Genomic DNA, 21,469 nt, shown 5'->3' with positions numbered 1-21,469 from the left:
CTGTCAAATTCCTGGTTTTGATTTTGTACTATAGGTATGTAAGATGTTACTGTTGGAGGAAACTGGGTAAATGGTACACACGTCCTCCCTATAATTACTTCAAAATAGAAAGCTTTATTAAGAAAGTAATGAGCTTCAAAAAGAAAATAATTTGTGGGTGTGTACACATATACATAGTCACAGGGTATTGGTTGAAAGAGTCTCTCATAACTTTGTCAATTATAGGACTACTGCATATAAGATGAAAGCTTTAGAAAATGTCAGTAATTGGAATCTGTTGTATTGCATCTTAACTTGCATTTTAAATCTTCCAAAATGCCACAAAACATGTTTATGTGGTTCTGATTCAAAAAGAATTTTACAAAGTATAAGATCAGTAAGTTTAGTTAACTATATTATAACTAAATATTTAAAGTAGGAAAAATAACAATATAGCATGTAATTCTAGTTAAAAGTCATCTGAATAATCTCTTAAAAAAAAAACCTTACCCAGGCTAAAATCATTTGAGATGAAGGAAGCTAATTTTATAAATTCTTCCTGGGTCAACAACTTGGTTGGAACACAGACTGCCCCCACCTCTAATCTTACTGCCAAAGACTAAACATATTGATGTGGGGAGGAGTCAAGATGGTGGCTTAGTCAGCTGCACCATACCAGCCTTCTGCAGCAAAGACCAAAGAAACCAAATGAAACATATGTAGATAACAATCCTGAAACTCTAAACATCAAAAAGGGAGGATAAAGAATTGAATCGAACATCAACTGGTAGAAAAAAATTGAACAAATGCAGCAAAAGAGGATTGACACAGAGCAGAGGTGCCCTGCTAGCCATCCGAGCTTAATGTGGCCATCTTGAGACAAAGCCATTGGCAACTCTGGGTGAAGAATACAGGAAGGCAACTTCACAGCATTCCCATAAGAGACAGAGAAACTGTATAAACACACCCAGAGAGAAGCAAGGTGAGTAGATCACAATCTGGATCTAAGGGAGGAAAACACAGAAAGGAGGAAGAGAATTACAGGGACCCTGACATCCACAGAGCAAGGAGGGAGCCAGAATCCAGAGTCAGGTCTACTCAGGAGCAGCAGTCCCTGACCTCTGGGGTGGGTGGCACACATGAGACAGTGGATCAGCAGAGTATGGGCAGGTGGTTCCCATCCCACCTGATTCTAGATGGCTCCCCTCCAAACTTGGTCAGGGGCAGGTCCTAATTGCTGGTTACAGAAGACAGGAAGTGCCTGGGCACCTACATCTGCTCACGGAAGGGGCTCACTTCCCCACTCCCGATTCTCCTGATCAGAAGCAGTAGGGGGGGGTCCCATATCCTCATCACCCCATCCAGCCAGGACCTTCCCACCTGCCTCAGTCCTGTCCACCACCCCCCATACCCACCAGAAGAGTGGCAGTAAATGCACTCCCTTGTATTCACTCAACTGCTTCTCAACCACTCCCTGAACTAGCAAGTGGCTGTGACCATGTGAGCGTGCACATACCTGCCTACCACCCATTCCCCCATCCTGAACCGGTGAGCAGCAACAACTGCATGCCCACACACATAGCCATCAATCACGCACCCTTACCTAGCGAGTGGCGGCAACTGCATGCTTGCACACACACCTGCCTCCCACTATCCTGGCAAACAGCAGTGACCACATGTCCGTGTGCTCACCCACCTGCCACAAACCTCCATCCCTGACCTGATGAGTGGTGGTGACTGAGTGCCCACACCCACGCCCACCCTCCACCCACCCCCCATCCCCAACCGAGCATGCAGTGGCAACCCTGTGCATGTGGAGGCACCTGCCCACCACTCACCCCCCATGACTTAGTGGTAACAGCCGTGCCCCCACTTGCCCACCACACCCACTACACTTGCCACCCTATCTTCTCAGCAAGTACCACCGACCACTCCTGAACCACTGGATTAATGACAGACAGTGGCCAATGTTCACCTAGCCTGCCCTCAGCCGCTCCTCATGACCTACAAATAGAGACCCGCTCCCACATTCCCAGCTGCTGCACCAACCACCCAGAAACAGGTGGTGAGTGCATGTGTTGCCAGACTACTGACCAGAGTAGTATGTCTACTCTGCCTGTCCAGATATATCGAAAGAAAACAAAACAAAAATCAGGACAAAGCAAACAAACGTACAATCAATCAATAAATGCAATAACACCTTAATGTCTGAAAGATAACAGACAATACCGGGTCACATAAAGAAGCAGGACAACATGGCTCAAGCAAGTGACCAAAATAAAGGGCCAGAAAACCTTCCTGAGAAAGAAATGGTAATGGAACTACCTGATAAGAAATTCAAAAGACTTATGTATAGGATCCTCCAAGAGATCAAGGAGAACACAGACAAAATGCCAGAATTCAGGAAAACATTACAAGAACAAAATAGACAATTAGAAACCATACAAAAACAGCAACTAGAAATCCAGAAGATTAACAATAAAATTTCAGAAATGGTCAACTCAATGGAGGGACATAGGAGTAAAATCAAATCAATGGAAGACAGAATCAGCAAAATAGAGGACAAATCCCTTGATACTAATTTGTTTGAGGAATATTCAGAAAAAACAGACTGAAGAAAAATGAAGAAAGCCTAAGAGTTATGTGAGACAGTATCAAGAGGAATAATTTACGTGTGATAGGAATTTCAGAAGAGGAGAAAAAAAAACAGAAAATTTTTGAAGGTTTGTTGGCAGAAAACTTGATGGCAGAATATAGCCATCCAAGAAACTCTAACAAATCCATACAGGAAATATTCCAAAAGAAAGTCACCAAGACATATTATAACCAAACTTTCCAAAACCAAAGACAAGGAAAAAATCCTGAGAGCAGCTTGGAAAATATGAACTGTCACCTACAAAAGGGAATCAATTAAGACTAGGCTCTGACTACTTGGCAGAGGTCATGTTGGCAAGAAGGCAATGGGATGACATATTTAAAACACTGAAAGAAAAAAACTGCCAATCAAGAGTTACATAAGCAGCAAAATTGTGTCTCACATATGATGGCAAAACTAGAATAATTTGTAAAAACCAGAGCAAACTTAGAAGAAATATTAAAAGGAGTCCTTCGGAGAGAGAACCAACAACATCAGACAAAAGCCTAATATTAAGACATATGACAACGTCACCCAGATACCAACCAAGACAAAGCAATTGCAAAAGTAAAATAAAGTTACAAGACTGAAAACAGTGAACCAGAGATGTCAATCCGTAAACAACAACTTCAGAATAAAAAGGGAGAATAAATGGTACAGCTACAGAACTTCCATATGGAGCAGAAGTCAAGGTGATATCAAGATATAAAAGACTGTTTTAAACTTAAGAGGATAAAGGTAAATTTCAGGTAACACAAAGAAAATTAATAAACATGCTCACCAAAGTAAAAAAGAAAACAATAATGCCTCAGTAAATACAAAATCAAAACCAAAAAAGGAAATGAAAAGAAAATCCATAAGCAAAAAGATCTCAGTTTAGAAAAGTAAGTGGAACAAAGAAATCATCAAGACAACAACAACAAAAAAAGCACAACAAAATGACAGCACTAAATTCACACCTATTGATAATCACACTGAATGTGAACGGGTTAAGTGCACCAGTCAAGAGACAGAGTAACATAATGGATTTAAAAAAAAAAAAAAAGGTCCATCAATATATTACCTGCAAGAGACATACCTTGGACACAAAGACACAAATAGGTTAAAAATTAAAGGACGGAAAAAAATATATATATATCAAGCAAACAGTAACCAAAAGACAGCAGGAGTGGCAATAAAAATCTCTGATATACTTTATGTCAAAATCCGTTATAAGAGTCAAAGCAAACCCGTTGCTGTCTAGTCAATTCTGACTCATATAGGACAGAGTAGAACTGCCCTCTAGGGTTTCTGAGGAGTGGCTGGTGGATTCGAACTGCCAGCCTTTTGGTTAGCAGCTGAGCTCTTAACCACTGCCCCACCAGGGCTCATAAGAGACAAAGAAGGATATTATATAATAATTAATGGATCAACCAACCAAGATAGCCATAATAAATATTTACGCACCCAAAGACAGAGCTCCAAAATGCACAAAACAAACTCTAACAGTACTGAAAAGAGAAATAGATAATTTCACAATAATAGTAGGAGATTTTAACAACGCTTTCAATGAAGGACAGAACAACTAGAAAGAAACTCAACAAAGATACAGAAAATCATAACATCACAATCAAGTGTCTTGACCTCATAGACATATAAAACATTCCAGTAAACAGCAGCACAGTATACATTCTTTTTCAATGCACGCAGGTCATTTTCTAGAATAGACCATATTTAAAGCCACAAAGCAAATCTCAGTAAATTAAAAAATACCAAAATAGTACAAAGTATCTTCTCAGATCACAACATTATAAAATTAGAAATCAATTACAGGAAGAACAAGGGTAAAAAATCAAACATATGGAAAATGAATAATGCCCTGCTTAACAACCACTGGTAGAATTGCCCCACAGGGTTTCCAAGGCTACAAATCTGTACAAAAGCAGACTGTCACATCTTTCTCTCGTAAAGTGTCTGGTGAGTTTGAACTGCTGACTTTTCAGTTAGAAGGCAACTGCTTTAACCACTATGCCACAAGGACTCCTGAAGAGAAGAAATTAAAAATGAAATAAAAAAAATTCCTAGAATCAAACGAGAATAAAAACACAACATATCAAAACCCTTGGGACACAGCAAAAGCAATGCTCAGAGGTCAATTTGTAGCATAAACACATACATCAAAAAAGAAAAGACCAAAATCAATATTTAATCATACAACTCGAGAAAATAGAAAAAGAGCAGCAAAGGAAGCCTACCACAGCCAGAAGAAAGGAAGTAATAAAGATTAGAGCAGAAATAAATGAATCAGAAAACAAAAAATAATTGAAAGAATCAATGAGACTAGAAGCTGGTTCTTTGAAAAGATCCATAAAATAGACAAACCACTAGCCAAATTGACAAAAGAAAAGAAGGAGAAGATGCAAATAACCCAAATAAGAAATTAAATAGGTGACATTACAACTGAACCAACTGAAATAAAAAGGATCATAACAGAATACTTTGAGAAATTATACTCCAACAAATTTGGAAACCTAGAAGAAATGGACAAATTTCTATAAACGCACTACCTACCAAAACTAACACAAATTGAGATAGAAAATCTGGACAGACTCATAAAAGAAGAAATTGAAGAGGTCATTAAAAAAAATTCCTAACAACAACAAAATAAAATCTCAAGCCCAAACAGCTTCACTGGAGAATTCTACCAAACATTCAGAAAATAGTTGACACCAATAGTATTTGAAACATTCCAGAATATATAAAGGGAAGGAATACTCCCAAATTCATTCAATGAAGCCAACATAACCCTGATACCTAAACCAGGCAAAGACACCACTAAAAAATAAAATTACAGACCAATATCCCCTATGAATATAGATGCAAAAATTCTCAACAAATTTCTAGCCAATAGAATTCAACAGCATATTAAAAAAAAAAATCATGACCAAGTGGGATTCATGCCAGTTATGCAAGACAGTTCAACATTAGGAAGTCAATCAACATAAGCCACAATATAAATAACACAAAGAACAAGAATCATATGATCATCTTAATCGATGCAGAAAAGGTATTTGATAAAGTCCAATACCCATTCTTGATAAAAATTCTCAGCAAAATAGGAATAAAAGGAAAATTCCTTAACATAATTAAGGCATATATACAAAACCAACAGAAATCCTGGTGGTGTAGTGGTTAAGAGCTACAGCTGCTAACCAAAAGTTCAGCAGTTCAAATCCACCAGGTCCTCCTTGGAAACTGTATAGGGCAGTTCTACTCTGTCCTATAGGGTTGCTATGAGTCAGAATCAAATCAACAGCAATGGGTTTGGTTTTGGGGTATACAAAACCAACAGCCAACATTATTCTCAATGGAGAGAAACGGAAAACATTCCCCTTGAGAATGGAAACCAGACAAGGATGCCCTTTATCACCACTCTTATTCAGTGCCATACTAGATGTCGTAGCTAGAGCAATAAGGCAAGAAAAGGAAATAAAGGGCATATGAATTGGTAAGGAAGAAGTAAAATTATCCCTATTCGCAGATGATATGATCCCATAAAGAGAAAATCCCAGAGACTCCATAAGAAAGCTGCTGGAACTAACAGAATTCAGCAAAGTGGTAGGGTACAAAATCAGTTGGATTGCTCTCCACCCACAAAGAATTCCAAAAAAGGAAATCAGGAAAACAGTACCATTTATAACAGCCCTAAAAATATGAAATACTTAGGAATAAATCCAAATAGAGATGTAAGAAACTTGTACAAAGGACACTACAAAACATTACTACAAGAAACCAAAAGAGACCTTCATAAATAGAAAAAACATGCCATGCTCATGGATAGGAAGAATTAACATTGTGCAAATGTCAATACTACCCAAAGTGATCTACGAATATAATGCAATCCCAGTCAGATTCCAAAAACATTCTTTAATGAGATGGAAAAATGAATCACCAACTTTATATGGAAAGGAAGGAGGCCCCAGATAAGCAAAGCGTTACTGAAGAAAAACAAAGAGGCCTCACACTCCCTGATCTCAGAACACACAGCCATGGTAGTTAAAAAAAAAAAAAAAAAAAGCCTGGTACTGGTACAACAGACAAGTAGACAAATGGAACAGAATTGAGAACCCAGAAGTAAATCCATCCACCTGTGGATAGCTTATCTTCGACAAAGGGTTGAAATTCATTAACTGGGGAGGAGAAAGTATCGTCACAAAATGGTACTGGCAAAACTGTATGTACATTTGCAGAAAAAGGAAGATCCATACCTCACACCTTAGGCAAAAAACTAACTCAAAGTGGGTCAAAGGCCTAAATATAAAACCTAAAACTATAAAGATCATGAAAGATAAAATAAGGACAATGCTAAATCAAACCAAACCAAACTCATTGCCATCAAGTTGATTCCAACTCATAGCAACCCTATAAAAGTGCCATTTAGAGTTTCCAGGGAATTACTGGTAGATTCAAACTCCTGACCTTTTGGTTATCAGCCAAGTTCTTAATCACTGTACCACTAGGGCTACAAGGAACAACACTAGGGGCCCTAATATATGGCATAAGTGGAATACCAAACATAACTAAAAATGCACAAACAGCAGAAGATAAACTAGATAACTGGGATCCTCTAAAAATTAAACAATGTTCATCAAAAGGCTTCACCAAAAGAGTAAAAAGAGAACCTACAGACTGGGACTTTGGCTATGACATATCTGACAAGGGTCTAATTTCTAAAATTTATAGAAAACTTCAACACCTCAACAACAACAAAAAAAAACTCACTTAAAAAATTGGGCAAAGGACATGAACAGACACTTCCCCAAAGAAGACATTCAGGTGGCTAAAAAACACATGAAGAGATGCTCGCTTTCATTAGCCTTTAGAGAGATGCAAATCAAAACTACAGTGAGATATCATCAACAATAATGGCACTGATTAAAAAAAAAAGAAAACAATGCTGGTGAAGTTATAGGGATATTGGAGCTCATACGCTGTGGGTGGGAATGTAAAATGGTATAGCCACTATGGAAAACGGTATGGCATTTCCTTAAATAGCTAGAAATAGAAATACCATATGATCCGGCAATCCTGCTCCTAGGTATATACCCTAGAGAAATAAGAGCTGTGACATGAATAGACGTATGCACACCCATGTTCATTGCAGCATTATTCACAATAGCAAAAAGATGGAAACAACCTAAGTGCCTATCAACAGATGAATGGATAAACAAACTGTGGTGCATACACATAGTGGAATACCATGCAATGATAAAGAATAATGATGAATCCTGTAAACATCTCACAACATGGATGAATCTGGAGGACATTATGCTTAATGAAATAAGTCAATCACGAAAGGACAAATATTGTATAAGACGACTATTATAAATAGTCAAGAAAAGGTTTACATATAGGAACACTTTTTAATGGCTACCAGGGATGGGAGGGGGAGGGAGGGATAATCACTAGCATGAGAGTAGACACATGTTAACTTTGGTGAAAGGAAGATAGTACACACCATGGAGGAAGTCAGCACAACATGACCAAGACAAGGGAAGGCACTGAAAGGCATGCAAGAATAAAAGGCAATGATGGTACATACCATAACATATACAATCCTGCAACAACAGTAAGAACAAACAAGAATTATGAGAGGATACAGAAGTAGTAAGTATGCTGAATAGGTGTGGAAGGGCGTATGTTAGTACACCCACGTGCATATATATGTTAGGCTGTGAATGTTTCTACATACATATTTGTATGTGCTGCATGTATATTCATATATATAATAGAGCACACAGAGAGCATATTCATGGACATAACCAAACACCTCTTGGGACTGAGTTACTGGGCATGAAGGCTACAGACCATAGTCTTGGGGGACATTTAGGTCAATTGGCATAACATAGTTCATAAAGACAACATTCTACATTCTGTTTTGGTGAGTAGTGTCTGGAGTCTTAAAAGGTTGTAAATGGCCATCTGAGATACAACTATTGGTCTCTTTCCGTCCAGAGTGAAAGAGAAAAAAAAATCAAAGGCTCAAGGAAACAATTAGTTTAAAGAACTAATGGACCACAGGAAACACAGCTCTACAAGCCTGAGACCAGAAGAACTAGAAGGTGCCCGGCTACCACTACCAACCGCTCTGACCAAGATCCCAATAGAAGAAGGTCCTGGTCAGAGTGGGAAAAAAATGTACAACAAAGTTCAAATCCATAAAAAAGATCAGATATACTGATCAGATTGAGACTAGAGGAACCCCCGAGATTGTGGCCATTAGATACCCTTCTAATTTCAAAGTGAAGCCATTTCCAGAGATCATTTTCATCCAAATAATAATAATAAAAAAAAATAGACAGGCCTATAAAATAAACAATACCACCCGTGAGGAAAGCCTGGCAGTTGTGACTCAAGGAAGCCTAGAGTCAATATTTTTTTCGTTATTCATTTCACAGTGATAGAAAGATGACCTTATATATAATGATTTTGAAAGCTCACAACACAGTTTTCGTTATTAAGTAATATAAATTGTCGCTTTCTTTCTCTAGCATTGTGTTTTTTAAATCTTTTTAACATTTGGTGTTTTTGTTGTTTTTTGTTTGTTTATTTGTTTTTTCTCATGAATATACTTTCTACTATAGGATCCCAACAGTTTCTTGGGAGCCTAACCTCATTATATAATAATTTCTTCCCTTCCTGAAGAAGGTGATGAAAAACGTGCTAAGCATTTACACATTTCATGTGCGCGTGGAGGGGGGCAGTTTCAAGTTACCATCAGAAGAGCACACCTTGGATAAACAGTGGTGTAGGCACTCAGTGGAGCCATAGAGAATGAGGAATGATTGCTGCAGTATATTCTGAGTGGTTAAAAGCCAGGTACCTAGAATGTAAGCAGTATGTTACATTTTGTGAAAAAAAAGCATGGAAGTATCTGCTTATTTTTTACAAAAAGATACAAGAGGTATAACTTAGAAACTAATAAACATGCTTACTACAGTGGCTGGAGATGGGTGGTGGCAGTGAAGAGATGTGGTAGAGAGGATAAATGAAAACTAATGAATCCAGTTATATATGTCACTGATAATGCAGCTACACAGAGGAGAGATTTTAAGCGACTTTTGAACAAAGTATGCTGATTATAAGAACTACAAAGAAATTGTAAAATGTATTCATTACTCATGTTAAGTGACATTTTTATTGTGATTTTAAAGCTGCTTTATGTAATTGTAGGCTAAACAATTATGTGAATGTGTTAATGATTTGAATAAGCAGGAGTTTTAGCATAAGAGGCGTTAATATAATTTAAAATCTAATAAAAAAATGAATAGGATAAATCAAGTAAAAAAGTAATTTAATAAAATACATTGTCTTAGTTATCTACTGCTGCTATAACAGAAATACCACAAGTAGATGGGTTTAACGAACAGAAGTTTATTCTCTCACAGTCTAGTAGGCTAAAGGTCTGAATTCAGGGCATCAGCTTCATGGGAAGGCTCTCTCTCTGTTATCTCTTGGGGAAGGTCCTTGTCATCAGTCTTCCCTGGTTGAGGAATTTCTCTGTGCAGGGACCCCAGGTCCAGAGGATGTACTATTCCTTGGCTCTTGCTTCTTGGTGGTATGAGGTCCCCTCTCTTTCTGCTCACTTCTCTTTTTAATATCTCAAAAGCGATTGATTGACTCAAGACACAACCTAATCTTGTACATTGAGTCCTGCCTCATTAACATAACTGCCTCTAACCCTGCCTCATTAACATCATAGAGGTAAGATTTACAACACACAGGAAAATCACATCATATGACGAAATGATGGACAATCACACAATACAGAGAATCATGGCTTAGCCAAGTTGACATACGTTTTGAGGGGACACAGTTCAATTTGTGACACACATTGTATTTTCTTACACTGAAACTGAACGTGTGTTTCAGTGTAAGAAAATATATACAAATATAAAATCTAAGAAGAAAAATTTTTAATTATAATTAATAATACGATTTTGAAAAATTGTGTGCAGGTGTGTATGTGTCTACTGAGAAGGCCTAGCAGCAGTGACATCCAAATATAATGAGCACTCCCAAAATCTAGGTCTTGGTTTCTAAATATCATTCTCCTTTCTTGGCTTCTAAATACTATTCTCCACCGAAAGAAATCTGGGGTCCTCAGAGAAAAGGCTAATTCCAGACTTGGGGCAATGTGTGCTGAAGATCTCTTGTTGTTCCAGAAATGAAAGAAGCTTTTAGTGGCTAAAGGAGTTGTGTCAAAAGGACACAGGAGCCAGCCTGAAGCTCAGGGATCCCATTAGCCAAATTTGGGACAGTTGGAACACCAAAAGGAATAATGATTACAATTGATTTCAAAACATTGAAAAACAAACATCCAAAAGCCCACAGTGATACAAAATGTAGAGATGAATTAATAATAATTAAAATCTCATTCGCCACCATTGGAAGTTCCTGTTACACTAACATACAAAAGGATAAGAATTCTGCTAGCTTTTGTTGAGTAACTATAAGGCACCAGAAATATAAGTGAATTATCTAGTTTAATCCTCACAACAACCCTGTAGAGTAGTAGTATCCCCATTTTGCAGGTGAGGCCATTAAAACTCAAAACAATTTGACTAGTGCAAGATCACTCAAGTACTAAGTGACAGAACTAGACTTTGAATCCAGATTTGTCTGAAGCTAAGACCTGTGCCTTTCTAAGAATACATCCTGGGCACCCTCTATGTGCAAGGCACTCCGACTGACATTAGGCTGAATTAGAAATAGATTGTGTTCAGAGTGCACGCTGCAAAGAAACATGATAAACAGAAAAAAAAAAAAATCATGACAGAAAGAGCTAGAGCTAGATGTTAAAATTCTCTGGCATGTCAAGGGCAGACAGGGCGAGTAGGGAAGCATTCATAAAGTAGGTCCCACTTGAACTAGCTGTTGCAACACTGACCTTGTATGTTGTTGTTAGGTGCCATCAAGTCGGTTCTGACTCATAGCGACAACAGAGTGAAATGCTGCCAGTCCTGTGCCATCCTCACAATTGTTGCTATGTTTGAGCCCATTGTTACAGTCACAGTGTCAATCCATCTCATCGAGGGTCTGCTGCTTTTTCACTGACCCTCTACTTCACCAAGCATGATGTCCTTCTCCAGGGACTGGTCCCTCCTGATAACGTGTACAGTGTTCTGCTGCTATCCATAAGATTTTCCCTACCTTGGACAGAGGAAAGCATTTTAGCCAAAGCTTGGAGGCAGCGTGTGTGTGTGTGTGTGTGTGTGTGTGTGTGTAAAGTACTAGGATAGCATGTAGAGGCTTCTGGGTAGGGATCTTGAAATCTTGAACACAAAGTATTATAATTCACCAAAGCTGATGAGAGTATCTTTAACAAAACTGATGCTTATCAGATATAAAGTAGAAGAGACACTCAGCCCAGACATGCTAAATCTGAAGTGTCAGTGGGCAGTGCAGACAGCCGTCCCTTGGAAATACAGAGCTCCAGAGACAGACTGAGCTTGGAAATCAAATCTGGGAGTCATTCAGAGATTAATGACTGATAAAGCTTTGAGGCCTCCAAGGAAGAAAAGAAGAGGTGTGGTCAAGAGTAGAACCTGAGAACCCAAACCCAGTGCCCTCTAGTCCTGAGGGCAGTGTCTAAATGAGAGGACAGGAAGAAAACTGTTAAGGGTGAGGAGAAGGGAGTTACATATGCCCTAGTGAGGGGGTGGGGAGACTCCAGTGCGTGACATGCAGTAGTTGGTATATTTTACTAACTTGCTAACTTAAAAATCAACAACCACAAAAGCATAAATTTTTCTACTCAAGAGTTATTCGGACTAGAATTATAAAAGATCAGTTTTTATCCTGGAGTTTTGTTGGACTAATTTACTTTAAAAAAATGTTTGCTGATGAACCTTTTTCATCTCTTTTATGGCTTCACACATTATAATTAAATGTTTTTTGATAGTGAGTACATTAACAAAGACTTTAGAAGTAAAGAATGAGAATTTCAGCACACTGCTGAAGTCCAAATTTCGGGGGGGCTTTATTTAGGCTGCAGTAATTACTGCTGTTGGATTTGGGGGGAGCAATTTGGAGGCAGAGCAGTTGTTTGAATTTGAATTAAGTGTATGAACCATCACATAAAGCCATTTCTTTTTTTTTTTTAATCCATTGTTTGAACTCATAATATCAGAAGCCTTTCTGACTCACTTCATGTTCTTGCCCTTAAACATAGAGTAAAATGCAGATTTGACACTTAACGTTGATTGAGAAACTTATATTTGATGTTGTGGATTGAGAATCACAGAGATCTTCAGATTTTATTGAAGATCATCGAAGATGTACCCTGGCACAGGCTAAGATGGTGCTTCTCAAAGTGTGGTCCTCAGCATCAGCATCACGTGGGAACTTGATAGCAAACCAAATTCTCAGGCTCCATCCCAAGCCTGCTGAATCTGAAACTCTGGTGCTGGGACAGCAATCAGAGTTTCAGCAGTCCTTCAGCTGACTGTTCTGTACGCTAAAGTTTGACAACCATGGCTCTGAGAGGTGCGGAAGTTTTATTGGGTTTATGTTATTTCATGCATTTTGCTTGTTTGTGCCTGTCTCTCCTAAAAGTAGCATGATGAAGAAGACTCATACTTTGAAGATGCCATTTAATTACGCTCTTCCATAGCTACCCTCTTGTTGACTTTGATTAATGATGACCTCATGTACAACAAAATATGGCCTGGCCCTGTGCCAATCTCACAACTGCCAGTATGTTCTAGCCCATCATTGTAGCTATTGTGCCAATCTATCTCACTGAGGGTCTCCCATGCCCACATTGGCCCTCTACTTCACCAAAATGTGATGTCTTCTCTAGGGATTGATCCCTCTTGATGACATGTTCAAAGCAAGCGAGTTGGACAGTGTTCTTCTGTAATCCAAAAAGTTTTCATTGGCTAATTTTTGGAAGTGGATTGCCAGTCCTTTCTTCCTAGTCTGCCTTAGTCTGGAAGCTCCGCTGAAATCTGTCCACCAGGGGTGACCCTGTTGATATTTGAAATACTGGTGGCATAGCTTCCAGCATCATGGCAACATGCAAGCCACCACAGTACAGCAAAGTGAAAGGCAGGTGGTGGTGTGATTACTTAGAACTAATTAAAGAAAATCATTTCAGATTTGGCTTGTGTACACAGCGTTAAAGTGGAATTGTCTGTTAATAAAAATCACACATTGCTGTCACTCATGAAAATTTAAGGAACACTGATTTCTTTCAGGAAAAGTTGGGAGTACTTCCTATTACTGAAATTATAACTTTCTCATTATCCATGAAATAGAGTGAAAAAATGTATTATAATGCTAACTACTTAATTATATACATATACTTATTCACACACATACTATAACTTTTTTTTTTTTGAATTTCAGGTCCAAACTGCTTCGCAGAAACTGCTGTCATACCAGCTGGAAGGGAAGTGAAGACTGACGAATGCACCATTTGTCACTGCACGTACGAGGAAGGCACGTGGCGAATCGAACGGCAAGCCATGTGCACCAGGCATGAGTGCAAACAAATGTAGACCATGTACAATACAAAACTGATGTTTTTCTAGGATATTTTACTGAAGCGAACATTCTAGTTGACCCTGGGAAATATAAATCAAAAGAAGACCTTTGATGAGGAATAATGGAAAATTGTTGGTACTTTTGCTTTTCTTGGTAACAATTCCTGCAAGAAATGAAAGGAATATATTTCAAAACATCAACAAGAACTTGGGGCATAAAATCCCTCTCTAAATAAATGTGCTATTTTCACAGTAAGTACACTAAAGTACACTATTATATATTAAATGTATTTCTATAATCCCTCTATTAGAGAGAGTATATAAATGTTTTCTATAGATAAAGATTAAACATGCTGTGGTCAACTGTCCTCACTGTGTATGGCATATCTTTTTCAGTTCTGATTTCTTCACATGGGATTGTTTGTGGCTGATTACCTTCCTTCACATCCTCACGTGGAATAATACACCCATTGATGGATGTAAGAGAATGGGACTTTCTACTGAAACCCAGTCCAAATTCTATTTAATTACAGACATATATCCAATTTTTATCACGAAAGGACCCAGCCTTAAACACAAAAACATAACATTTCCTTTCTATAATAACTTACTGCTTTTATCAGCTTCATTCTCATTCATTTAGGAAATGTAGACACAAAAATTATTAAAAGACACTTTTTTCATTTCATCCAAAACTCTCACATTGTGGGCTGTAGATAAGTGATACATATATTTCATTTTCATTTATATTGACTTTCTCTTCTAAGCATAGCTTTAATTCATCCCCTAAACTGAGGAATAGGGTGGGCTATAAAACTTGCATTACAGTTCCATAAGGCTGAAGCATGCAGCAAAATAGGAAGAAAGTCACTCAAATCTCTGGAGGAGGGTTAAGAGCAATGGAACTCCTGAACCAGTTTATACCTGAAATCTAAATGTGGGGCAGATATCCTCAGCTCTCAGTTCAGTGGACTCACACTTCTCATTAGACTGACTCAGTAAAAATACTGAAATATATCCTGTATTAGTCCTCCAAGAGAGGAGTTAGCAAGCAGTTCTTCTGTCCTACTATGTTAAAACAAAACAAAACAAACAAAAAGCTGAAGGCAAAGTGTATTCCACATCTTGCCTGTAGTTACATATGATTGCTAACCAACTTCATTTCTTTTCACAGAATGTGGAATGAAGGAAGCTACTGTAAAGTCCTGATGATACAATCGATGTATCTTAGAGAATAGTTCTACCTTTACCACATGAACACTTGGCACACTGATGAAAGAGGCAGGAGAGTTTTAATAGGTGTTGGGTAAAAAACAAAATGATCATCACTATTTGAAGACTTTAAAGTTGTTTTTTTTTTTCTTCTTCTCCATACATGTATTTATTCCAAAAATTTGAATTCAGCATCTATTATGTAGCAGGTATTGGGATTATTGAAAGTAATGAGGTGTGGTTTCTTGCCTTCGTGGAATTTTAGTCTCTGGTATAACATGGGAAACGCTGGTGGCGTGGTGGTTAAGTGCTGCGGCTGCTAACCAAAAGGTCGGCAGTTTTAATCCTCCAGGCGCTCCTTGGAAACTCTATGGGGCAGTTCTACTCTGTCCTCTAGGGTCACTATGAGTCAGAATCAACTCGATGGCAGTGGGTTTTGGTTTGGCATAACATGAACAAGAAGTTAGAATGCACTGTTAGGAGCTAAACTAGAGGTGAGCAAAGGGTTCTGTGAAGCTAGAGAAGGAGATTAATGATCCAGCTAGGTAGGCGAGGAAGGCTTCCTTAAAAAATCACAGAGAATACCAAAAAAAAAAAAAAAAAAAAAAAATCATTTAATTAGCATCATTAAAAATGTAATTATATTCAAGAAAATTTGGTATGTAGCCAATTACTGAGGAGTTGAACCATTATGGACTTCAGTAAATATAAAGCATCCACTGACTGAATGCTCAGTAAATTCCTCTTAGTTCATAGTTGTTCCTTTTTATCTTGTTCATAAAGAACATCTTAGGGTAAGTTGGCCTCATTCACATAGATATTTATGGAAATACTCAGGGGAATTATTAGTTCACTGTTCTCAGGTGTAATGAAATTTCCAGAATTTAGTCTTTAATATTAAAGACTGTTGAACATAGGCCATTATTCAAGGGTAAATTTTTATGAGACAAGGTTATACAAAGATATAGTTTAGCTAACAAATGGTCCTACACCCTTTGGTAGGTGGGCCACTAGCCATATCTAACAGCATCTAACAGTGGACAAGTAGCCTTTTCTCTCGCTATCAGACATGGATGCTATCAGAGAGACTCAATCAATGACGCTCAAATTATTCCTTTTCTCTTGGTGATACGAGCTCTTAAAATAATTGCAATGGTAGCTTAAATAACGTGCAAATTCAAGGAACCTAGTATTTGGTGGTGGTTGCTATTAACTGCCATTGCGTCAGCCCCCAGTTTCTGGGCGACTCCATGCACAGTAGACTGAAATGCTGCCCATTTCTGCGCCATCCCCATGATAGACCGAGGATCAGACCATTGTGATGCCTGGGGTTTCTGTTGCCTAATTTTCAGACGTAATCCTAGTTCATCTCAGTCTGGAAGGCAGTGGTGATTCAGTGATAGAATCCTCCCCTTCCACACGGGACACCATTCTTGTGTTGGTGGAGGCCTTCATGTTGCTATGCTGCTGAATGGGTTTCAGCTGAGCTTTGAGACTAAGACTGACTAGGAAGAAAGGCCTGCTAACCTACTCCCAAAAATCTGCCAATGGAAACTCTATGAATCACAGGGGCTCATCTGCAGCCAGCCACAGGTACAGCACAGGCCTGAGCAGCGTTTTGTCTTGTTGTGCGTAGGGCCACGATGACTTGGCAGGCACGCAGTGACAACTAATAACCACAAATCTTTGGTTGCATATAGAGTGAGTGAACACAACATCTGTCTGGAAAACTGACTTCCACTTGGTTTCAGACAGTGTGACCCACACTTGTCCCATCCCCACTCCCTAAAAGCTAGAGCTCAGTGTCTGTTCTTAGACTAAAGTAACTCTCCTCTCTCTCTGAGTCAGACCTGCTCATCCTTCTCCTCACACAGAGACAATACATAAACCAAATATTGGGCATGCCTTGGATTAATGACACTGCTCATATTTCTTAATGCATAATGAGATTATTTGCATTTTTTGTCCAAGGGAAACTTGGACAATTCTTAGGTTCTTTTTTTCTTGAATTAATTCAGAATTTCACATCTATATAGCTACCTTAGCATTAAATTTATTTTCCTCCTCTCCCTTCCCAAAAAACCCTCTGCTTAGGTTATTAACAATGAAACCATTCTATTCATTAATCATAATAACCTCAGTAACTGTATTATAAAGTAAGAAAGCATGAGTCCAAGCAATCTGATTCCAAAAATAGTATGACTTGAACATAGTACTGAACAAGGGGCCTCAGATTCAAATGGAGAAGGTTTTGGAAAGCCATAATTCTTAAAAAGCAAGTAGACATGCCCCATAAATACATAATAATTTTTGTAAAATTATTTTATTAAAGTTTAAAAAGGAAACTGCTGAAAATGTATTACACTAGTTGGTTACAAATTATTCAACCTACTTTTAGATCTGAAAATACGAAGCTACTTACATAAGCAATAAGGTGGGTCAGAAAATTATCAGATCTGATGTTTTAGACCTGGTGGTACAATAGTTAAGAACTTGGCTGCCAACCAAAAGGTTGGCAGTTCTAATCCACCAGCCACTCCTTGGAAATCCTATAGGGGCAGTTCTACTCTGTCCCGTAGGGTCACTATGAGTCGGAATCAACTTGTTGGCAACAGGTTTTTTTTTTTTTTTAGTTTGATGTTAGGAGATTTTCAAGATAGATTCATCCTTTCAGTCACAAGGTCTTTCCATGTTGGGTACATTAATAAGTACTCTTATTTACAGTTCACAGAAGTCTTGGGTAAAGTAATGTCAACAGGTTGTATTCCATTCATGCCACAGACACTAGCTGCATCCCATCAATATACTATGGCTGGTGCAAATAGGGAGGAGAGATTTACCTTGAAATCAAGGAGTTCCTATACCCTGAGACAAATTTACATTTGATTATTTTGCTTTTAATCTTTGGATATATTCAATTTCATCATCTGTTTTGTGTAAAACATGCTAAGAGAGGTATTCTAATCATTTTTTTTTTAATTTTCAGCATCATAAATATGGCTAAGAAATTCTCCTTCTTTCTCACCTCAAAATAAATGCTGCATGTATACAATGTTTAAAAAAAAGCCCTGAAAATTTCAGAGAACTCTGATGTCCCTTTTTTGTTTTTGTCTTGCTTTTAAGCAGTGAAATGCATTATTTAATGTATACATTATTTCAAACATGCAAAGTATACGCTGTTTCAATCATTATTAGAAACTCCATCTACTATTTTAAATATAGACTATTTAAGCATACAGAAAACAAGATTGTAGACATCACCCAGATTTAACAAATATTAACAATTTATCATATTAGTTTCAATACATAGATCGTCTACTTTTTATTGATTTAAAAAAAAAAAAAACATGTTTTTCCCTAATGCAATGTAATAAGGAAAAGCTGTCTAGATGTTATCTCCTCTGCACAAGAGAGAAGTACCAGATACACAAATAAGGCAACACTGGTTAATAGCATATGTGCTTCTTTGTCCAGTATAATTTGCAGCCTTATGTTACTGCTAGATCTCTTGCCTACTCTTTTTTCCTGCCAGTGGCATCTTAGTGGCATCTTAGTGGCTGATACAGTCAATAGCTTTCCTAAATAAATTCAGAAAAAAAGCAATTAACTTATTCTGCAATACATATTTTCACATTTCAGCCACCACTTCCAGTGCTCAGGTTCTCATTTCACAGTACTGATAAAAGAGCCTACTTACCTCACCTCCTCACTCCAAACCAACCACCGCATTCTACTAGTTTTAGTTTTCTAAATACAGACCTTCTTTTTTACTTCATTCTCTACTTTGAGGTTCCCAGCTGCATACACAATAACGGCCAATCTCCTCTGCATGGCCAGGTGGCATCTTCACACTTAGGTCTCCATCCACAAATCCACATCATGACCTCATCTCCCACTCGCTATTGTGAACGTAGGCACTGGGCGCCCCACCATGCTCTGAACGTGTCTTCTACTTTCCTGACTCCCTTCCAAAGAGTGTCCTCTATAAGCCACTTTTCAATACGCAGCTCAAGTGTCATTGCTTGTGAGAAGGTTGGTTTAATCCTAATTGGATAAATTGTCCCTATGTCTCTATCATATTACATATAATATCTTATTTTAGCATTTATACAGTAGAAATCATATAGTTAATATGATATAATATCATTATAGTTAATATGATGTCTGCTCTATTATATATAAATATTTTAAATCTTGTTATGGGACATTCAGTCCTCAAAATGTAACCCGGTACCTCTTGTATTAAAGGCTTTTTGAGATGTATTCTAACTATTCATTCAGAGTTACTTACTCTTCTTGTGTATGGACAGCATATATCTTACAGAGAGACTGAAAGTTCCCATTACTGTATGTCTACCCTATTGTCTTTTGGCTTCTCAATTAACTTGTAAATCTCTAGTGTCTGGGACAGAGCAACCTGGGACATAGTTGAGGATGAACGGTGAGAACCATTGGCCATTTCTGATTCAAGCCAGGAAGCAAACTGCTTTTGCTGTAAAGTTGCTGATGTTGAAAATAATTTCTTATATTGAGAAGTCATTGGTACTTACTGATGATGTAAGAAATCAAGTTTACACTTTTGCTATTTATTTACTTACTTATTTCCTACTTTTGGAATATAAATCTCTTAACTTCGACTTCCTGTTGTGTTTTTGAGTATTTCTGCGTATTTTAATCTTCCTACATAACATAATTAAACACCTCAATAGGTATCTAATGGATTGAGAAAATAAGCCATTTGAACTGAACAGACTGTGCAGAAATACAACAGTTTCCATAGTCAGCTTGAAATGTGTTAAAAATTGATGGTTGTCTAAATTTCACCAATGTCAACTATCACTCAGAATTTTGTAAAGCAACTGCTGTTTTAGCATTTGGACAAAAATGTGGAAATTACTTTCAAATGCTTAGTTTTTAAATAAATGAGACCCACTGCATATTAAGTGACACTGACCATCATGCTGAGAAGTGTTGATACAAAGTTTCAATTTAAGAAAACTTAAAAATGAAAATATGCTTTAAATGCTTGACAAATGACAGCTAATGGATCCAGAAAAGTATGCTGTTTAACTCCTTCCTGTTAGATTCAAAAAAAAAAAAATTTTTTTTTTGTTAGATTCAAGAAGTACCTAAATCATCTTACATATTATAGGGGCATAGAACTATCAGAAATATTCAAGGGACATACCTGAAGCCATTTTAGTACATTACTGGTCCAGTCTTATGACAAAAAATAATTCTAAATATTGTACCTTAGTTTTAAAATCAATGTTCAAGAGCTATAATGTTTTTCAATTTTTAAATATTCAATACTTTTTTTTTTAATGATTAAACCCACTGCCGTCAAGTTCATTCTGATTCCTAACGACCCAGTAAGACAGAGTAGAACTGCCCGGTAAGGTTTCCAAGGCTGTAACCCTTAGAGCAGCAGACTGCCATATCATCCTGCCATGGAGCAGCTGGTAGGTTCAAACTGCTGACCTTTTGGTTAACAGCCAAGTGTTTAACTCCTACTCCACCAGGGCTCCTTACTTAATGATTAATACCTACTTTTTTTTTTTAATTTAAAAGTAATTTTAGGCCAAACTATTTTCAAATATACTTTATGGAAATATTCATTTTCCCATTTACTTTATATATTATCCTTACATTATCAAAGGAATACCATTTTTTGTATTTTATTTCATGGATTAATTTCTTCCTAAAGATATAATTCTTATGATTAGAATGAAAAAATCAAAAGTACCTAATAAATAATGCATTTCTATGAAACTATTTAAATGTTCTATATATATAACTAAGTTGTATATTTTGAAATTCAAAAACATCCACTCTTAGGCAATCAATAAATGTGTATGACAAGCAAAGCATTGTGCTAGGTGCTTTTAATTATTATGTCATTTAATCTCACAATTTCCCTAGGTGGTGGGTCTATAATTTCACTTTTGGCAAAAACATAATTACAGACCCAGGGAAGTTCAGAAATGGCCTCAAAATTCAGTCCTGTAAGTGATGGCATTGAGTTAAGAATCCAAATCTGTTTTACACCAGAGTCTTCTTTCATCTAATTTCTTCCATTCATCAATACTGTATGGGCATGTACTCTTTTCCTCAT

At 37.5% G+C, this 21,469-nt stretch overlaps 1 protein-coding gene across 1 annotated transcript in view; it reads left to right on the top strand.

Annotated features, from left to right (window-relative positions):
* The window catches only part of VWC2 (von Willebrand factor C domain containing 2), a 180,431-nt gene extending 166,274 nt beyond the window's left edge, over positions 1–14,157 (top strand). Inside the window, exon 3 of the mRNA XM_049893823.1 lies at positions 14,006–14,157. Within this exon, the coding sequence (XP_049749780.1) occupies positions 14,006–14,157 (152 nt within the window). The remainder of the gene's footprint in view (positions 1–14,005) is intronic.
* The last annotated feature ends 7,312 nt before the right edge of the window (positions 14,158–21,469 follow it).

This window comes from Elephas maximus, chromosome 8, assembly GCF_024166365.1.
Source record: "Elephas maximus indicus isolate mEleMax1 chromosome 8, mEleMax1 primary haplotype, whole genome shotgun sequence".
NCBI lineage: Eukaryota > Metazoa > Chordata > Mammalia > Proboscidea > Elephantidae > Elephas > Elephas maximus.
Note: the sequence above shows the minus strand (reverse complement) of the source record. Positions and strands in the feature narration are given on the sequence as shown.